Source organism: Parastagonospora nodorum (assembly GCF_000146915.1).
Source record: "Parastagonospora nodorum SN15 chromosome Unknown scaffold_8, whole genome shotgun sequence".
In the NCBI taxonomy this organism is placed as follows: domain Eukaryota; kingdom Fungi; phylum Ascomycota; class Dothideomycetes; order Pleosporales; family Phaeosphaeriaceae; genus Parastagonospora; species Parastagonospora nodorum.
The window spans coordinates 1,071,043-1,089,235 of record NW_001884556.1 but is presented as its reverse complement, the minus strand read 5'-3'; the positions used below and the strand labels follow the sequence as shown (position 1 = coordinate 1,089,235).

At 54.2% G+C, this 18,193-nt stretch overlaps 9 protein-coding genes across 9 annotated transcripts; 6 read left to right on the top strand and 3 right to left on the bottom strand.

Moving 5' to 3' along the window:
- Positions 1-549: 549 nt before the first annotated feature.
- On the bottom strand, positions 550-932 carry SNOG_05964 (hypothetical protein; the record flags this gene model as incomplete). The annotated part of the gene is made up of 2 exons (XM_001796301.1): positions 550-645; positions 771-932. The coding sequence occupies 2 exons, from the start codon at positions 930-932 to the stop codon at positions 550-552; spliced, it is 258 nt and encodes an 85-aa protein (XP_001796353.1).
- A 392-nt stretch (positions 933-1,324) lies between these two features.
- Positions 1,325-1,541, bottom strand: SNOG_05963 (hypothetical protein; the record flags this gene model as incomplete). Its single annotated transcript, XM_001796300.1, has 2 exons — positions 1,325-1,445; positions 1,489-1,541. The coding sequence occupies 2 exons, from the start codon at positions 1,539-1,541 to the stop codon at positions 1,325-1,327; spliced, it is 174 nt and encodes a 57-aa protein (XP_001796352.1).
- A 281-nt stretch (positions 1,542-1,822) lies between these two features.
- Positions 1,823-5,363, top strand: SNOG_05962 (hypothetical protein; the record flags this gene model as incomplete). Its single annotated transcript, XM_001796299.1, has 4 exons — positions 1,823-1,928; positions 1,960-1,995; positions 2,082-2,618; positions 2,677-5,363. 4 exons carry the CDS (start codon positions 1,823-1,825, stop codon positions 5,361-5,363), a joined length of 3,366 nt encoding a protein of 1,121 aa, XP_001796351.1.
- A 1,152-nt stretch (positions 5,364-6,515) lies between these two features.
- Positions 6,516-6,703, top strand: SNOG_05961 (hypothetical protein; the record flags this gene model as incomplete). Its single annotated transcript, XM_001796298.1, has 3 exons — positions 6,516-6,566; positions 6,620-6,621; positions 6,649-6,703. The coding sequence occupies 3 exons, from the start codon at positions 6,516-6,518 to the stop codon at positions 6,701-6,703; spliced, it is 108 nt and encodes a 35-aa protein (XP_001796350.1).
- A 107-nt stretch (positions 6,704-6,810) lies between these two features.
- Positions 6,811-7,530, top strand: SNOG_05960 (hypothetical protein). The gene is made up of 2 exons (XM_001796297.1): positions 6,811-7,185; positions 7,235-7,530. Exons 1-2 carry the CDS (start codon positions 6,938-6,940, stop codon positions 7,266-7,268), a joined length of 282 nt encoding a protein of 93 aa, XP_001796349.1. The 5' UTR covers positions 6,811-6,937; the 3' UTR covers positions 7,269-7,530.
- A 252-nt stretch (positions 7,531-7,782) lies between these two features.
- On the top strand, positions 7,783-9,014 carry SNOG_05959 (hypothetical protein; the record flags this gene model as incomplete). The annotated part of the gene is made up of 3 exons (XM_001796296.1): positions 7,783-7,981; positions 8,035-8,395; positions 8,447-9,014. 3 exons carry the CDS (start codon positions 7,783-7,785, stop codon positions 8,847-8,849), a joined length of 963 nt encoding a protein of 320 aa, XP_001796348.1. The 3' UTR covers positions 8,850-9,014.
- A 444-nt stretch (positions 9,015-9,458) lies between these two features.
- SNOG_05958 (hypothetical protein) lies at positions 9,459-11,626 on the bottom strand (the record flags this gene model as incomplete). The annotated part of the gene is made up of 2 exons (XM_001796295.1): positions 9,459-10,985; positions 11,033-11,626. 2 exons carry the CDS (start codon positions 11,624-11,626, stop codon positions 9,459-9,461), a joined length of 2,121 nt encoding a protein of 706 aa, XP_001796347.1.
- A 2,493-nt stretch (positions 11,627-14,119) lies between these two features.
- On the top strand, positions 14,120-15,270 carry SNOG_05957 (hypothetical protein; the record flags this gene model as incomplete). Its single annotated transcript, XM_001796294.1, is given in 3 exon segments — positions 14,120-14,449; positions 14,476-14,680; positions 14,696-15,270. 3 exon segments carry the CDS (start codon positions 14,120-14,122, stop codon positions 15,268-15,270), a joined length of 1,110 nt encoding a protein of 369 aa, XP_001796346.1.
- A 1,289-nt stretch (positions 15,271-16,559) lies between these two features.
- On the top strand, positions 16,560-18,024 carry SNOG_05955 (hypothetical protein; the record flags this gene model as incomplete). The annotated part of the gene is made up of 3 exons (XM_001796293.1): positions 16,560-17,473; positions 17,506-17,965; positions 17,995-18,024. Coding segments are annotated over 2 exons (915 nt in total). The 3' UTR covers positions 17,507-17,965; positions 17,995-18,024.
- Positions 18,025-18,193: the final 169 nt, after the last annotated feature.

Genomic DNA, 18,193 nt, shown 5'->3' with positions numbered 1-18,193 from the left:
AAGCCCCTGGACCGGGAGCGTACAATCGCGATCAAAGCGCCCAACAGAGTGCCGAAATCTTTTCCCTTGACTCAAGACGAACACGATGCGCATGGGGCGGAGATCAGAACGGCTCGCTTCGCCGATCAAACAAACGACTCATGGGGCGATTCAGCGGCGAGATCAGGTCGGATTGACTCGTCACCGAGCGGCCGAAACCATGGTCGGTCGGTCGTTCCGCTATTACACAGTAAAGGGTGCTATTTCGCGCGAGCTGGCATGTTAGCTAGATAATAGCAAGGAGGTACACCGAGGTGGCACGGTTTTGGCAGGTCGTACATGGTTACTTGACATGGGTGAAAGCCTCGTTTGTCGCAGTTGGCGTTTTGGCTTGTGTGCCTGCCTGAAGCGAAGAATAAGCCGAGAACGCGGATCCTCACCAGGTACCAAGCGGTACGATGAAACAAGTCCGTGAGCCGGTCTCAAATTGTGGCTCACGGAACTGCTGTTATGAGTTGATTGAGGTTGTTTAGTCGACATTATTTCCATTCATTTAGACGCGCACGCATACTAGTCTGCCTTGCTGATTGTGACGGCGGAACGATGAAACCGTGTCAGGATGAGGTAAGCTGTTGGGTGAGGTGATGGAAGCAATGCCTCAATTTCCTGTGTTAGTAGGTGTTAGTAGATGTTTGCTGCCCAGTATCGCATTGACGGAACACGTGTCGTGACGTTCTGCGGTAGGACAGTGGACGATGCCATCATGGTTGTTTGTCCCCACAGGCACGTACCTGCAGCGCAGCGTAGGTTGGGCTTGGCCCACCGTCGAGGCAAAGCGCATGCTGAAGGTGGCGTAGTAAAGGCCGGCTGGGCCATGTGCTTGCATGTATTCCAAGAGGCGTTTGAGGGGTAGATGCTCTGTTGGCTGCAGCATCTGGTTTGGTGGTTGCCATGCCGTGCTCTTCTACACGAGCCTATCAATGTCGATTAAGCCGGAATTAGGGGCAAGCGCTTGATCGACTTCGCCGCAGATCTTGGGGTGGTGCAGCAGGTCGCGAACAACAATGCTGGAGCCCGAGTCGGCGAAGGGATATTGTGCTGATATGGGCAGACCAGTGGGCACGCGCCATGGGTGGTGTGGAGGGCTGGCTTGGCAAGGGTCCTGGCCGGACGTGTTTTAGAAGTCAAACGCAGGCTGAAGTGGTGGCCGCTGGTGTTGAAGGCTCATGTGGTCGCTCGAGATGATTCGTCGGCCGCGTCTGACGATCCTCCGGTCTTGAGTCTTGAGCTTCACTGCTCGCCACGCGCGGATGGCGTCAATGTCAGCATCCATCGCATTTCCCGTCTATTCTTGCAGGCACAGAGCAGACGTTCTCAGCGCCCAGGGCTCGCTCAGGCGCTTCAGGCCGCGACTCGCTACAAGGTCGCGTTTGGCGCAGCGTCTGCCCAGTGCTCTTCCGAGCCCCCTGTCAAGCATCAGTAGTCGTCTGCCGCTAGCGATTGAGGGACCGTCGAAGCTGGAGACCGGAGTGTTCAGACTGCGCACTGCCGAAGTTCTTCATCGTCGTCCTGAGGTTTCCCTATTCGAGTTGCACATTCGCTGGGGGCCCTGCGCGACGACGCCTACCACGTTACACAGCTCGACGTCAAAGACTTCCGGTGCTCTCTCGCGACACTTTTGGCCATTGCCGCACCGAGCCCACCGCCAGACCGCAGAACAGTGTTGCGCTCGTCTTCACGCCCTCCTGCTGCAACATCGCCCTCGCTGCGGGCCCGACTACCCCGCCCGAATCAGGCCCATTGCGTGTGATTGTCGCCCGCCCGCACCTGGCGCCGACGCAACATGGAGTCGCCAGGAGCATATCCCGAGTCGCCCACCGACCAGGACGATGTCGTATATCCGTGCAAGGGGTGTGGAGAGGTAGGACAGACCCTATCGATCCAAGTTGGTAGTCGGTAGTTGCCAGTTGCTGATTGCAGTCCAGATCCTCGAGGAAGGAAAGGCCTTCGAGCTCGGTATGCATTTTCCTTGAGACACGGCGTCCCTCGCGCCTGCCCTCTGCCACGCAGCCATGGACGAATGCCACACTAACACTCCACAGCCGGCAACCGATGGCACATCGACTGCTTCCGCTGCAACACATGCGGCACCCTGCTCGACTCGGACGCCAACCTGCTCCTGCTCGGCGACGGCTCCCTGATATGCAACAACTGCACATACAGCTGCAACCACTGCGGCAACAAAATCGAAGATCTGGCCATCTTGACCGGCGACCAGGCCTTTTGCGCGAACTGCTTCAGGTGCCGGAACTGCAAGCGCAAGATCGAGAACCTGCGCTATGCCCGCACATCACAGGGCATCTTCTGCATGTCCTGCCACGAGTCGCTGATGGCTCGACGGCGCAAGAAGTCAAAAAAACCTCCACCCGGACCGGCACCCAAGGTGGACAAATCTCTGCCGGCCCTGCCTCCCCACGAGCGTCCCACATTCACTCCCGACATCGACACGCCCTCAGACATCTTCTCAGAGCCGACCACGACCGACGTTTCTCCACGCCCCTCCAACTCAAGAAGGAACGACTCGAGCTCCAACTTCAGGCGGGACGCTTCTCCCGCCATGACGGACATGTCACGACGAGGTACGAAAGCCCAGTGCTGGGAGCTTATTATGACTGCTAACACCTCTTGTCCCCTCAGATAACGTCACCCTCCCAGCGACCACCTACAACAAAGACCATGTCCACAGTGAGGCCCCAGACGCTGCGGATGACGGACTCCTACTGCCATTCGCCCTCGACCCGAACACGGCTCCTGGACCCTCGCCTCTGAACAGACCGACGAGCAAGTTCGCTGATCGAGGACTCGGATCTGCCCAGACGGTAGCCAGTGAGAACAAGACCAGTCGCGACTACTTCAACCGGCCCTCTGCCGACCACCGAGAAATGCTCAAGGAGAACGGCTCACGGTCTGCTTCCACAGAGCGTCGTCGGCCTACAAGTCCGCACATCGCCTACCAGGAGAAGGGGAGACAGCCATCAGATAGTCTGGTTGAGACATTACGCAAAAGGAAGGATGTGACTGAATCTCCTACACCTGATCGTTCGCGAAGTCAGCATGCTTCGCCGGCACCTCCCTCGGCCGCTGAACCCTTCAAGCTGCAAGACGTGCCCAAGAACAAGAAGGCTGAAGCCAAGCGCAAGGACTCGGAGCCTCAAGAGTCTCCTCAGCCCCAACAAAACTCTTTGACCAGGGAGATGTCAGCGCGGCTGAGCCGACCCCTCATCGAGCCCGACTTCACCTCCTCACCACCTGGTGTTGGACAAGACTCACCTGACACGTCAAGCTCCTCCTTCAGCTCACACTCCCGCGTGGAGCGTGTAGTTGAGCGCCCAGCTCGCGGAGACTCGCTCAAGCCTGCTGCGTCCATTACTCGATCTGAAAAGACGACAAACACGACCCCAGGGCCCAGTCATCCCGAGCGCACGTCTTCGACTGCCTCGGCCGCAGCTCATCTCAATACAGGCCTGGGAATAATAAACCCCACTGACTCTCCACCAGCCAGGTCCATCTCTGATGTCCCAGTTCCCCCAGCCCGCTCAGCAGGCCGACCCGCACCACCCTCGACGCAGAACTTCACGTCCCCTCGTGCTCCTCCACAGCCACCGCCACCTCAGACCCACAAGACCAACGACTCTGTGAGCAGCGCTCATACCGAGTCGTCGCGAGATGCTCCCGGCGGAACTGGTCTTCCGCGGTATAGTCACCAGGGCGACTTCTCCATGGATGAGGACTTTGCGCGTCTGCTCAGCAGCCAGGCGGAGAAAGACGAGAGGGACGGCGGAGTTTTCAGAAGAGTCTCAAATGCTGTTTCTAAGCACGGCCGTAGTTTCAGTGACCGCGGCTCCATCAATTCTCGGGGCCACAAGAAGTGGCCGACCAACGGGTCGATCGAAATCAGCAGTCCGACGGTAGCGTCGCCAGACACAAGAGAAGAGGGCGTAAATCTCCGCAATGAGCTACGCCGCGCTCAACAACGGATCGCCGAACTGGAAGCCGAGAAGAATGGTCTACAAGAATCCATGCATAGCGCTGCAGACATAAGACAAGCAAACACTGTGCTCCGAGAGAAGCGCAACACCATGGCTGTCTTAGACACGCAGCGAGAAGTGGTGATTCGTGAGCTTGAGATAATGACTGAACACCTCAAGCGCGCCAAGGACAGCAATGGCTCAATGGATTTGAATCAGCTCAAGTCAGACATTCTCAAAGACTTTGCAAACTCGCTTCAAAAGCTCAAGGATCAGCTCTCCGGCCAGATTGAGGACCTCATCTCGAAGAGAGCCGAGCTGACTGACGAGATATCCAATTTGATTCAGATGAAAGACAAGGGGTTCCAGGAGTACGAGTCACTTACTGCAGCGAACACCAAGCTCAACACCATGAACCGAGAACTTGTCGACAGCATACAGAAGACACTGCAAAATAACAAGAAGAGTGCGCCGAGCCTCGACGCTTCCGCCAACGGACTTGGGATCTACAACCCTCAGCACAAGGGCGGCAAGTCTGATGTTTCAGTCGATGTCCATGGATTGCATGGATTGCCCCACGAACAGTCATTTGCCAACCTTCACGAAGCTGACGAGCAGGCCACGCTGGCCCAGCCACAAGTAGTGAACATCCGCAAGACTGGCAAGCCCACCAAGTTCTCGACCTGGAAGAAGGGCGGACAGGCTATCACCAAGAATGTCACCAAGGGTTTCAAGGGCGCGTTTGGGTCTGAACAGAAGCAGGAAGAGTACAACAACATCAGGGTCATTGGAACGCCCTATGGCTCCGTACATACCCAGCCTGATCTTGCGTCCATGTCGACAATGTCGACAATGTCTAGCTCAATCAAGAGCAGAGACGAGCAGGGTACACCACGAGCTTGGTTCAGCAACAACAAGATGCCTTCAAACGGCAGACAGCCTTACCCACAAGGCGGGTTGAAGGGGATGCAAAACAGCAGTAGTACCAACTTGGCTGTAGATGCGAGCACCGTTCTATTCGGCTCGGACCTGACTGCTAGGTGCGAATTCGAGAAGCAAATGATTCCAAGGATTGTCAGCCGCTGCATCGAGGAAGTAGAGCTGCGAGGCATGGACGTCGAGGGTGTCTACCGCAAGAGCGGTGGAACGTCGCAGGTCAATCAAGTTCGCAGTGGCTTCGAAGCCGACAACGATCACGATATCAGCGACCCAGATCTGGACATTCACGCAGTCACATCAGCGATGAAGAACTACTTCCGCCGTTTGCCTGTACCCCTGATCACCTTCTCGGTGTATGATCAGTTCCTTGAAGCAGGCCGTAAGTACTATGACCTCGGAGTCAAGAGGAAATGCTAATCCCGAGCGCAGAACTTGAAGATCCTCAGGCACAGGCCAAAGCCTTGCAAGCCGCCGTCAATGAAATACCAAAGGCTCACCGTGACACTCTCCAATTCTTGGTGTTCCATTTGTCGCGTGTTATTCAACACGCTAGCGACAATCTGGTGAGTTTTTTTGGCGATCCGCTGTTGGGTTGTGACTAACCTGCTCCTAGATGACTCCTCTCAACCTCGCTGTGGTCTTTGCGCCCACTATTATGCGTCCCATGGATATACAACGGGAGCTCACGGATGTTTCAACGCAACGTGTTGCTGTTCAAGCCCTGCTCGAGAACTACAAAACTGTCTTTGGCGAGGAATGAGCGAGCCGCACTTCTCTTCACACAGACATTGCCATATTGCCCATGCCAACGCCTCGTCTGGACCATGTTCCTGAATCGAACGACATCTTGCATATCGAAAACCCGGTTTTCAAGTCCTTCCTTCGCTGATAGGCCCATGTTCGGCTTCGATCCATCCAGCGACGCTTCCGTCTCAGGATACCAAGTATGTTCAGGACGTTGTACCAGTCGCGTCAGGCTCCATTGAACTGCTGCTTCCTTTATACTTCAGTTTCGACACGAGCACTTGTTTTGGGTATTATCCATAAAGTTGATAGGTTACAGACTTTTGGACTCATGAGCGGTTTTTGACTGAATTTTGTATCATACAGCTTCCTTTCGACACGATTCTTTGCTTCGAACAAATTGTAAAAGGGTCGTGAAAACGTCACGGGCCATGGCATTATACCCAATGGCAGACCACTGAAGGTCGTCGGGGAGGCGGTCAAGGAGGAATTAATTGATGAGTTGTTCATGATGGCAAATATTGTATTTGATCCTCCTGGCTGTTGCTGTTCTGTTCCTATGCTTGGCGGTGTGGATGGTGAAAGACGCGCTAGTTGTGAGCCACCATGTACGTCATACTATGCTAAACGCGCACAAGCATGTGAGGGCCAGCCTGTTTCCGGCATCACACGATCGACCTTTTATCTTCTGCATCCGCAAAGAGCTTCAGCGATAACGACTCATTGTACTCAGCTGTGTCCCGCGCATCCTCCTACAGACTCTAATTCTTCCCACTTTCTCTTTCAGAGTCTTTCGACATCCCACTACTCCACCACTCAGCCAGAATGTCGTACGCAGATATGGCGGCCAAGGGCCCCAAGCAGAGCCCAGAGGAAGTCAGTATAGCAGAAACTAGATGTCCGTAGAGCACTAGCTAACTTTGTTGTAGGCGTGAGTAGTCCTACTTTTATTTTCTAGACAATGCCTACCGATTGTGCGCTTTGCACCCACCGCCATTATGCAGCTCACATAATTATTCGCATGCCAAAGCTACACCGCTACAAAACGAGGATTAAAATGCGAAAGAGCGTACACTGACAGTGTATTAGTCGTGCACCAGCCATGCCCGAGGTTGAGCACGGTGACGAGAGCGTGTCCTCCCTCGTCGATGTCGACAGCCCACACATCTCCTCGGTCCCCTCCGACTACGAGAGCCAGTCCGTAAAGACTGACACCCCAGTCCGAGCGCCAGCAGCGTGAAGAGGAGATGCACGAGGAGGCCAGGCGCCTCAAGGACAAGGCCGCCGCTAAGAAGGACGCTGCAAAGGACAAGGCACGAAAGAACGCAGACAACCCAGTTGTGTTGGGCAATGCCATTGGTGCTGCTGTCGTTGCGACTGCTCTGGGTATTGGCGCGTACAGAAAGTATGCTCGTGGAGAGCTTACTGGAAAGCTTGTTGCGGCTTGGGTGGGCGTCCTCGGTCTGTTTGGTGTTGGCGACTACTACGTCTCGCAGTAAGTGGCAGGTATTGGATGTGGCAGTGTAACTTCTAACACGGATCAGGTACTTCTTCAAGCGCTACCCACCAAAGAACTAAAGGGTGTGTCGTCGAAGATACTTCCTTTCCGACCTCCATGCTTTCCGCTCTCTTCTCTACAGCTTGTAGGCTTTGACGATGCCTGCGTAAAAAAGCCCACACCAGCCCAAACGGCTTTAAGAGCAGTTGAACTATCTTTGGAATTTGGCAACAGTACTATAGCAGGCACAACGCTCTCATCTCGTTCTAGCCTGGAGTTGGTAGCTCTAGCGAGTCTTCTCTGTACATACGGAGGTTCACTATTCAATTATACCCACATTTCAACAGCCAATTCTCTCACTTGAAATGACCATACCCATAATCATAATGACGCCTGTGCTTGCGGTCTTGCGTTGATCAGCGGCGGGACCGGGATGACGGACTGCAGCACGTGATCGACACGCCAGGTACGGCAGCGCTAGCTTAGAAATCTAGTGCAACATGGAAAGTTCTACGTCACGACGCGAGGTCCGTCCACGTCCAACACGCCTTCGAATTTCCTTGTCTCTCTTTCAGTCAATTTCACTCCAGCACCATGTACCGAGCGGCCCCACGGTTAATTGCGCGTTCAGCGCTCCCACGAACCATTGCGCCCACGCGGCGCTTCATCAGCACAGCTCCCCCAACGCAAAAGTCAAGAAGCTGGAAGAGCCTGGTGGCGCGCTTCGGTATCGCAGGCACAATCATATACTACTACTACAACAACACGGATGTTTTTGCTGAAGAACCACAACGTATGTAACAATGGCACTGGCAATGGTGGGAGTTGTTGCTGATAACATGGCAGATCCCGTCCAAGCCCTCCCCGAAACCGAGACGGAATCCGAACACCTCCCCACCATTGAATCTATAGCTGCCGAGCGCGAGAAGCGCAAGGCCGTGCAAGCTCAACTCGATGCGCAGGCGCAGGCGCAGAAAGAAGCTCAAAGTACACAGCAAGATGGCGGAGAGGGTGGCATGCAAGGCCTCGAAGGCGAAGCCGACCAGCAAGGCGCCTTCAATCCCGAGACAGGCGAGATCAACTGGGACTGCCCGTGCCTGGGCGGCATGGCGACAGGCCCGTGTGGCGAGCAGTTCAAGGCGGCGTTTAGCTGCTTTGTGTACTCGGAGGAAGAGCCCAAGGGCATGGATTGTATTGACAAGTTCAAGTAAGTTGACGGACGTTTAGGAGACGTGTTACAGGGCTAATTATGAGGCAGGGACATGCAGAACTGCTTCCGCGAGTACCCGGAGGTATATGGCTCGGAACTCGAGGGCGATGAAGATGAAGGAGAGGATCTTCCTGCTCCTGGACAACCGCAACCACAGCCTCAATCCGAATCCACACCCACAGCAGCGTACTCCGACTCCACGCCCGCGCCTTCTTCGAAACCCCGCGAAACCGGCGCCTCCGAAAAAGCCAAGCTCTCCGGCGAACCCGATTCAAAACCCTCCTCCACCACCGCCGCCAAATCCACTGTATCCAGTGGATCCGATTCAAAACCCGCCGAGACGAAGAATAATCTAGGCCTCGTGCCGGATAACTACAAGCCTGATGCGAAGGAGGAGCCCGTGAGTGAGAGCGAGGAGCTGGTGCCTAAGGCGGCACATGATGGGAGGTAAAGCAGGAAACAGACAGGGAAGTGTATTATAGTAGACGGTTGCATGTGCATGGTTTGGAGTATGTGGAATGGGAGGCATGCAAGCTGTATAATATGTATCATGTATCATGTGGTGCTGAGAAGCCATGTACAGTACAATACGACAAGTGTTCCAGTGTTAGGATGAGTGCTAGTGCGAGAGTGTGAGTTGCTCGATAAACGAGAGCGCGATGATGAGGTAAGACGGTACTGTATCCTGAACATATTCACAGCATTCTCAGACGGCCAGGAGAGTGTTAGGTGTCCCTTGATTGTAGAGGATGATGATTAGCGCGGATATTGCAACGGTCGGTCATGTGACGATTTGGTGTCCTGGAGGTATACACCGCATCATCAGACGTCCAGTGTGCAAATGCAATGCATAACAAACACATGTAAACTGGGTACCCGAGACAGATCCTAAACAGTACACAAAAAAAGGAGGACTTTGTCTTTATTTCAGCCAGGTAATACCGTAAAAGAAAAGCAAGAATTAAGGAAAAGCCAAGCCAAAGTATTCATCCTGTCCTCGAGAAGGCTCTGCGCCAAAAACACCTCCCCCCTCCCCTTACCCTTCATGACCCTCTCGCACCTAAATCTCCATCTTCGCATACCCCTCTGCACCCTCCGCAACAGGCTGCACCCCTTCATCGACACTATCCCTCTTCGTCCCCATGCCATCCTCGCCCTTGCCCACGCCAAACGCACGCATCGCCTCCGCAAGCCTCTCCATCGCCTCATCCGGCTGCGCTCCCGCGGTAGCCGCAATTTTCTTCGTCGCGTCTTCGAGCGCGCGAACTCGGCGCTGGAAGTTGAGGCGGTCCATGAAGAGCTGCTGGCGGCGGCGCTGGAGATCGCGGCGCTCAGCAGAGAGGAGTTTCTCAAAGTCGTTGAAGTGCGCGAGCTTGAGCTGGAGTTTTTGCAGTTGTAGGTTGACGGTGCCAGACACGAGGCGCGTGATGTGGCGCTCCTCGTGGGAGGCGAGGGCCGAGGCGCGTGCGGCGGAGAGGGCGAAGGGGAGGGTGACGAGCGGGTTGGACGGGTCGGACGGGGTGCTGGTGTCCTTTGTGGTGAGGGCGGTGGAGGAGTCGACGTCCATGGCGTCGGCGCTGCCTTCGGGCTTGACGTCTGATGATGCAGTCGCGGTCTCGCCTTCCTTCTCCTTGCCCTTTTCTGAGGGCGCGGTGGGGGTCTTGTTGATCTTGTCTTGGAGGATGCGCTTCATCTCCGTGACGCTGCGGCCCGAGGCGACGGCGGCTTCAGTAACGTTCGCGGGTGCAAGACCAGCGAGGAAGCTGACGACACTCAGGACAGGGTTTTCAGCGTGGTGGATTGGCGCACGGCCTGCGTTGAGGTACTCCAGATCCTTTAGGAACTTCATCGATGGTGCAGCAGGCTCATTTGATGGCACGTCTGCCTCAATGTACTTGTCTTCAATCTCGAGTTGCAGGAACTTCATCACACACTGCTCGCGAGTCTTGGTCTGGACATGGTCGGCGACTCGGTTCCAGTCATCATCAAACTCCTCCAGACCTTCGAGCAGCAACAGGACCTCCTCTTCAGACCATTTCTCCTCGCCGTCTGGCGCTGGTGAGTACTCTGGGTTGGAGACCTTGACGTAGTTTGCGCTTGACGTATTACCGGGGAAATTAGCCTCCGAGTAACATCTTGGGCAGACGACCCGCTTCAAGCCGCCTACACTCTTGGTTTGTCCAGCTGCTTCCGGAGTGCTGGTCTCGTGGAAATGTACACGGGTGCATTCGACGCCGCAGCTGAAGCAGTTGATCACCTTGATGGGCTCCTTCGCGGCAGCCTCAAGATCTTTGACATCGGCTGAATTGCCGTTCGCCACAGTCTCACCATTCGATGCCTTGGGTTCTGCTGACGCCTCTTTGCCGTTCGCCTCGTAGATGTTGCGTCCGGCCAGCGATTTGGTCTCGCTCTTTGCGGTGGGCTGTTGGCTCGCAGCGCGGTCGGTACCGGCGTGCTGCTTTCCATCAGTGACCTTGGATCCAGGGCCTGGTTGGAATGGCTGTAGTCCTCGGGGTGTATCAACGGTAACGCGGAAGTGGCCGGTGAATGGAGGACCAATGTTTGATGGGCGCTCTTGAGGGTCGACCTGCGCTCTTGTTAGTGAAGCAATGGAGCGTGGTGGAGAAATCATACCTGGTAGTTGATCAATCCCCACTGCTCGAGGAAGGCGTGTACGCGCATGATGGCGCAAACGTCACCAGCCAAGTTCCTTCTGCATGCTGTGACGGTAAGGTACTCTGACGGGTTCAAGCGGTATGTGTTGATCATGAAGTCGCGATAGTCGCGGTACACGGCGGGCGTCTTGCTGCGGTTGCGGTTGTTGAAGAACTCGGGCAGGGCCTTGCGCTCGCGGTAGTCGATGTAGCGCATATCGAACCATGTCGCGTAGCTCGGAATGATGGTCGCATATGTTTGCGTGACGAAATGCGAGCGTGCAGCAGATTGCAGGTCAGCCTTTGCTTGCGCCTCCGGGTCCACTACTTCAGCACCATCGGCGTCCTTCTCTTTCTTCGTGTCATCGGTTCCGCCCATCTCCTCGTCGTCCTGGCCGTCGGCATCTTCAGCATCCGGTCGCGGGCCGTCTGGTGCGTCGAGAGGGTTGTCAGAAGCCACGGCTGGGGTCGCTGCTGAAGGTTCGCGTGAAGACTCTTTGATGGTTGGTTCTTCAATCATGCTTGTGTCTATCAAAGCGTCAAAATCAAACTCATGCTCGTCTGAAGAGAACATGGCGCTCGTCTACGTTATGTCTTGGTGTTGAGGTAGTGAGGCGGAAACGGGCCAAACTGTCGCAATCTCTTGCGCGGCGGCCAGAACTAACGTGTAGGGCAATGCGCCTTGGGTAACGTACCTTGGTCAAGAGCATTGATATCTGTAGCACCTTCCCCAGCGATAAGATCTTGCGCTGTCGCGTCGTCGGCCATAGCTTCGAAAAGTGCTCAGGAACACTTGCGATGCGTCGGGGCTGGCACGTGTTGGGCGCACGTCGATGCTGCACGTAGGGCGCAAGTGCACGGGTATTGACGCGATATCGGCGAATATGCGCCTGGTGATTGCAGTGGTGGTGAGAGCAAAGGAGTGTGGGGATGGAGGGGATGCGATGGGTTGATGGGTCGCGTCTAACTTCGCGATCCTCTCGCACGCCAACCCTGACCGAGACTACGGAGCAAGCGCCACACGTGACCGCAACGCCCGCTCCGAATCTGCGCTGCCTGCACATGCGGCAACAGTTTGTGCACGACGACATGCGTCCATGCCCTCATCTTTAGGGTGCTCTAAATGCATTCACAGCAGCATGTAATCACCAGAAACTTTGATGTCATCTACAAATAGCATCCACTTCTATACGAATCTAGCTACTTCAGGAAGATTGTACGCAACACCATCACCAAGTGGCGCTGTAGTGCCCGCCAACGAAGCGCCCATTGACAAGGAAGATGCAATAATCTTTTGGGAGACCCTGTATGCCTTTAACAGGTAGTGTTTCGCATCTAATCATCGAATAATCTTGTGAAGCCATACAGGCTACCTTGATATTTGGCAGCTCCCCAACAGTGGAGAACCTATGTAGAACACTTGGACTCTGTATGTGCCCGGCGTCTCAACCAGTCGTGACTCCGGGCTACGTATTCCCACTTACCCGTCTATCACCTGCCTTACTCAATCTGCGCCAACCACCTCGGATCCTGGGCGCTCTTCAAATCACCATACTCCCGATCGATCCAAATGTTTAAGTTTTGATCGAGCAGCGAACCCCCAATGGCGAATTTTATGAAACAGTCGCGCTCAAGACACTTTCCAATTGCATTCGACTGCCACATGCGGCCATACTGCGGCCTGAGGTCGACTCCTTCCTGCATCCTCGTATCAGGTCCCTTCTCCACCAGCCAGGACCACTGCATAAGTAACGAGATAGCCCTCTCGCTGTCTGATGTCAAGTGTGGACAGATGTACATAATACGTTTGGTTAATGCCTCTCTGATCATCTGGGCCGTCAACGGGCGATCATAGCTAACTCGAGGCAAATATTCTATGCGTGAGATGCGGTTGCGAGTAGGGTCAACCTCGGGCGCCCTGGAAAATATACCTTGTCTGTGGTTCGGATGACCGCAATATACTGGGTCAGGAATGCCAGAAACTAACCGCCAAACCCGTTGGAGGAAAGTGAAAGTCGGTATCTTGCGGATCTCTTCGAGTGTGAGGGTTGCATGCTCGCATATGCGTATGCGACCTGCAGCCCCTATGCATATACGTTCAAAGGTCGGTGCGATGATGTTTACAGGAGAGAAGCAGGAACGCGCGTGGCATTCCATACACGAGCTACAGAACAGCTTAGTGAGCCATCGTTGCGGGGTTGCTGCTTCTCTTGCTTCTGTCCGGGTGAGAAAATCCCGATGAAGTCGTGCCACAAACTGCGCTCGCCCTTGCGCTGAGAATGGTATCCGTGGTGGAGGAGTACAACAGCACGCTGCCTGTAGACTAGAGTAGTCGACCTCATCTAACTGGGTGGTGATGAGATCAATCAGCTCTTGCGGCAAACGGTAAAGTCGATTTGACTGAGTATTCTCCAAGTAATGGCGCTTTGCCGTGCGTTCGTTTCGCCATTCTCTGAAGTAAACCGTGCATCGCGCGAATAAACTCTCTACCGGTCTGATAAGGGTGGTAAGTAAGTCTTCGTGTGGCCCAGAGCCATCCACATGGAAAGCAGAATAGGATGTAGTGAGAGTCATAGCCCTTTACTGATGTCCGTTCAGAATAGGAAGAGTTGAAGAGAGTGTATGAAAAATTTCTATCGTATCTATGTGTGGTCCCAGATCCGCAGGTGCAGAATCTCCATGGGGACCCAGATACTTCCGAACCAAAGAGTATCGATTGTTCGGCTCTCATGGTGGCGGTCATGATTTCAGCTAAACCTAAGACACGATTAGTCGTTGGGGGTGTTCACATAACCATATTTTCGAATCATCCGTTCTGAAGATGGAGGAACGTCTGGAACATGGAGGTTCACGGGATTTGAAGTTATGGAGCGGTCGCAACACGTGCCTGCAGCTCGCTCCGAATCGATGCGAGGGCTAGCGCCGGATATCCAACCTTGACAGGCCGAGGTCATTGTGCTCCGCAGTCTTGAAGGCAATACCTTTGCATTGCTCTGCGACAATCGACGTGATACCCCACGACCCCATTTCCTCTTCTTCTGGTGTGTTATTTCCCTTTTAGAACATCATGTTGCCTGCAGCACGTAGCTCGGTCTTGCGAGCAGCCCGCACACAGCTCCGACGGTCACATCCCATCGCCGTTCCACAATACTCTGCCTTCGCACGATTAGCCTCCACATTTGCCGTCCTCGAGCAAAAAGATGGAAAATTCCAGCCGGCATCTTTAGCAGCAGTCACAGCGGGAACCAAGATTGGAGGCTCAATAACAGCATTCATCGCTGGAAGTGGGGTCAAGTCGGTCGCAGAAGAGATTGGAAAGGCAAAGGGCATTGAGAAGGTCATCTACGTGGAGAATGGAGCATACGACAAGGTCAGAGGTTCGCGATGGTTGGTCGAGGTGTAATGTCTGACATGTGGTTGTAGGGTCTTCCTGAGAACTATGCGCCACTCTTGGTCGAGAACATAAAGAAGGGCGGATATACACATGTTGTTGCCGGACACTCTGCTTTTGGAAAGAACCTGATGCCACGAGTATCAGCTCTTCTAGATACCCAGCAGATCTCAGACATCACGGCTATTGAGGGCGAAGACAGTAAGTGGGGTGTCTCGCAGACTTCAGAGATGTGGTGTTGACAGCACGCAGCATTTGTACGCCCGATCTATGCCGGTAACGCCATCATGACAGTCCAATCGAGCGACAGCATCAAGATCATTACCGTTCGCGGCACCGCATTCCCTGCCCCCGAGACCGAGTGTGGATCCGCCACACTAGAAGAGGGCGTTGACCCCAAGGCCGAAAGCCCCACAGAATGGATATCCGAAGACCTTGCGAAGTCTGACCGTCCCGATCTCGGTTCAGCAGAGAAGGTTGTGTCAGGAGGCCGTGGTCTCAAGTCCAAGGAGGAATTCGACAAGCTCATGCCGCCGCTAGCCGATGCGCTTGGTGCTGCTATCGGCGCGTCAAGAGCCGCAGTCGACAGTGGCTTTGCAGACAACAGTTTGCAGGTTGGACAGACTGGAAAGAACGTTGCGCCACAGCTGTACCTCTGCGCTGGTATTTCTGGTGCAATTCAGCATTTGGCTGGTATGAAGGACAGCAAGGTCATCGCAGCCATCAACAAGGACCCTGAGGCGCCTATCTTCCAGGTCGCAGACGTCGGCCTCGTTGGTGATTTGTTCGAGAAAGTACCAGAGCTCACAGAGAAGCTCAAGGCATAGTTTCGTCAGCTTGTGATACTTACTTCTGTACATATATCCAAAAAATGAATAAGTTATGAAATACAACCATCTCGTCTTGTCCCTTCCCTTTGACACTTTTGCACATGCACATTGCTGGTTTGAGGTGTCATTGGCTGTTTCCGTGCAATTAGTGTACATTCACGCCCCCTCAATGACAACGCCTTGGCATACGCAAACAAGCCTCCACCGATCGACGCTAAGCCTCCGCGCTACCCCACGTCTAACGTCCAGCTGGGAAGCCATGCGCAATCCACGGCCTCGACTCGTACAGGATGCCTGCTGTCCCATGAAACCAACAACAATGTTAAAACGACATGCGCCCCAAGCGCCTGACTGTCATTCCGCGCTGTCCCGCGTAGACGCTAGCTAGTGTCGCCTCCATTCGTTGTTGAGAAAACTTCCAAACTCTCTTGTTCACTCCCGATCGCTTCGCCCTTTGACATCTTCCAAGGGCCGTGAGACTTTCTAACATACGATGCGCCTGCCGCGGTGATGCCGTCGAACACGACCGATGATGCGTGTGGTGGGAACACGCTCAACAACAGTTCAAAGGAGAAACATCGCTGGTGGAACATCTTCAGACGCCGCACCCAATCCTCAGACAGCGACTGGTGGTTCGCCAGCACCGGGATCCCACTCCTCGCCGCGACCCTCGGCCCCCTCGCCAACGTCTCCTCCATTGCCGCCCTCGTAACTAGCTGGCGCCAAACCAACTACCTGGACGGCAGCTTCGTGTCTGATTTCGACGGGGTGCCGTATGCTGATCCGCGATGGTGCTACTGGATCAATGTCGCCTCGCTGATATCCGGGTTCTTGGGGAATTTGTTTCTGTTATTGAACTTCACGCAGCGGATTAGATATATTGTGGCGCTACCGGCGTCAATTGTTTGTTGGTATCTTTCTTCAGGGTTTTTGATTGCGATTACGGCGTGTATGCATGTTTATGTGCCGCCTGAGAGGCCAAATGAGGGATGGTGAGTTGAAAGTTTGAGATTCTACTGTACTTGATAAGCTGACTTATGTATAGTAAGTGTTGTTTTCTTGTTATCCTGAGACTCTCGAGCCGAATCTGAGACTGTATTTGTGAATGGTAACAGCTTGGCTAATGCTCAATAGACACTCAAGGCTTCTGGTACGCCATTGCTGCTGCAGTTCTCTATACCGTGTGCTCCATGGTCTTGATGGTCAATATGCTTGGCTACTTCCTCGGGCACTATCCAGAAAACTTCCAACTAAGTGACAGCCAACGTACACTAATCCTACAAAGTATGGCTTTCTTTGTCTGGCTCGCAGGTGGCGCAGCTGTGTTCTCTAAGATAGAAAAGGAAGCTGGCGAAGATGATTGGGGCTTCCCAGACGCACTTTACTTCTGCGACGTCACCATCCTCACCGTCGGCTTTGGCGATCTAGTACCTACCACTGATGTCGGTCGAGGCATCGTGTTCCCATACTCGGTCGGTGGTATCATCACGCTCGCCCTTATCGTGTCGTCTCTATACAAGGCCGTCCGCGAAATCGGCGAAGAAAACGTCATTCAGAAACATGTCGACCGCATGCGCGAAAAGGCTCTGGAGCGTACTGTTACCAACTCCTTTGACCTCCGTCATCAGGAGCATAATGCACATCATCTCATTCGTAAACGCACACGAAACTTTCCAAAAATTAGCAAGCCGGCAGATCCGCGACCTTTACGCACAGCCATGGGCAACTCAGTCGCGCGAGCGACCACGTTTTCTCGCAGTGTTGTGCCGGATGCGTTGAAGATAAACAGGAAACCGAAGCTCATGCTACTTAAGGAAGAAAAGGACCGTTTTGATGCCATGCGCCAGATCCAAGCGGACAGTAAGAAGTTCAGGAGATGGATGGCGCTATTTTGGTCTGTCACTGTTTTTTCGATCCTTTGGTGTGCCGGAGCTGTTGTCTTCTGGCAGGCGGAGAAAGAGACACAGGGATTGACATATTTCCAAGCCCTGTATTTCTGCTACATTAGTTTGTTGACGATCGGATATGGAGATCTTGCGCCAAAATCGAATGCTGGTCGCTGTTTCTTTGTGATTTGGAGTTTGGTTGCTGTACCAACCATGACTATTTTGGTTTCGGATTTGGGTGACACAGTGGTTGCGAAGTTCAAGAAGTGGAGCGACGAATTGGCGGACTTTACTGTGCTGCCCAAAGAAGGTTGGTTCTCATTGTCATGCACGATCATCGATACAGACTGACACTGAACATAGGTATATGGCGCGCCTTCGTCGAAAAGCACCCCTGGCTCCTAACCTGGCTCCAACACCGCATCGAATCCCACGAATCCAAACGCCGCCTCCGCAAAGGCTTCGACGTCGCCGACCCGCGCAATGACAGCGCCACGAATGCTCCCTCCAACACAGACCCCAAAGACCCGGATCTCGAACTCACACAAAACCCCACAATCCCTACACTCGCCGCCGAAGCCGAAAACGACGCATCCACGCCTCCCACCCAAGCATCTTTATCCCGCCGCCTCGCCCTCAGCATCAAGAAAGTATCTCTCGACTTCCGCCTTCCGCAGCCCAAACGTTACACCTACGAAGAATGGGTTGAGTTCACGCGCCTTGTTCGGCTGACGACGCCTGAACGGCTGGATCGCGATTTGGGCACGACGATTAGCAATACTGGCACGCTGAATGAAGAGGGATTGGTTAATTGGGATTGGATTGGCGATGATAGTCCGATGATGAGTGGGGTGACGGAAAGTGAGTGGTTGCTTGATAGGCTGTGTGAGAGTCTGGTGCGGTTGGAGAGGAGGAAGGAGGTTGCGTGCGAGATGGGGGGATTGGGGGCTATGGTTGTTATGGAGGGGAGGAAGGCGGGTGAGGATGCAGGTGGGAGTGATGGTGAAAATAGAATGGCGAAGCAGGGGCCGCCG

Excerpts from the sequence above, each read along its gene's own strand:
- SNOG_05960 (XM_001796297.1), top strand. The coding sequence starts at position 6,938 with ATGCACGAGGAGGCCAGGCGCCTCAAGGACAAGGCCGCCGCTAAGAAG. Across the intron at positions 7,186-7,234 it reads GGCGACTACTACGTCTCGCA|GTACTTCTTCAAGCGCTACC; the intron begins GTAAGTGGCAGG and ends AACACGGATCAG.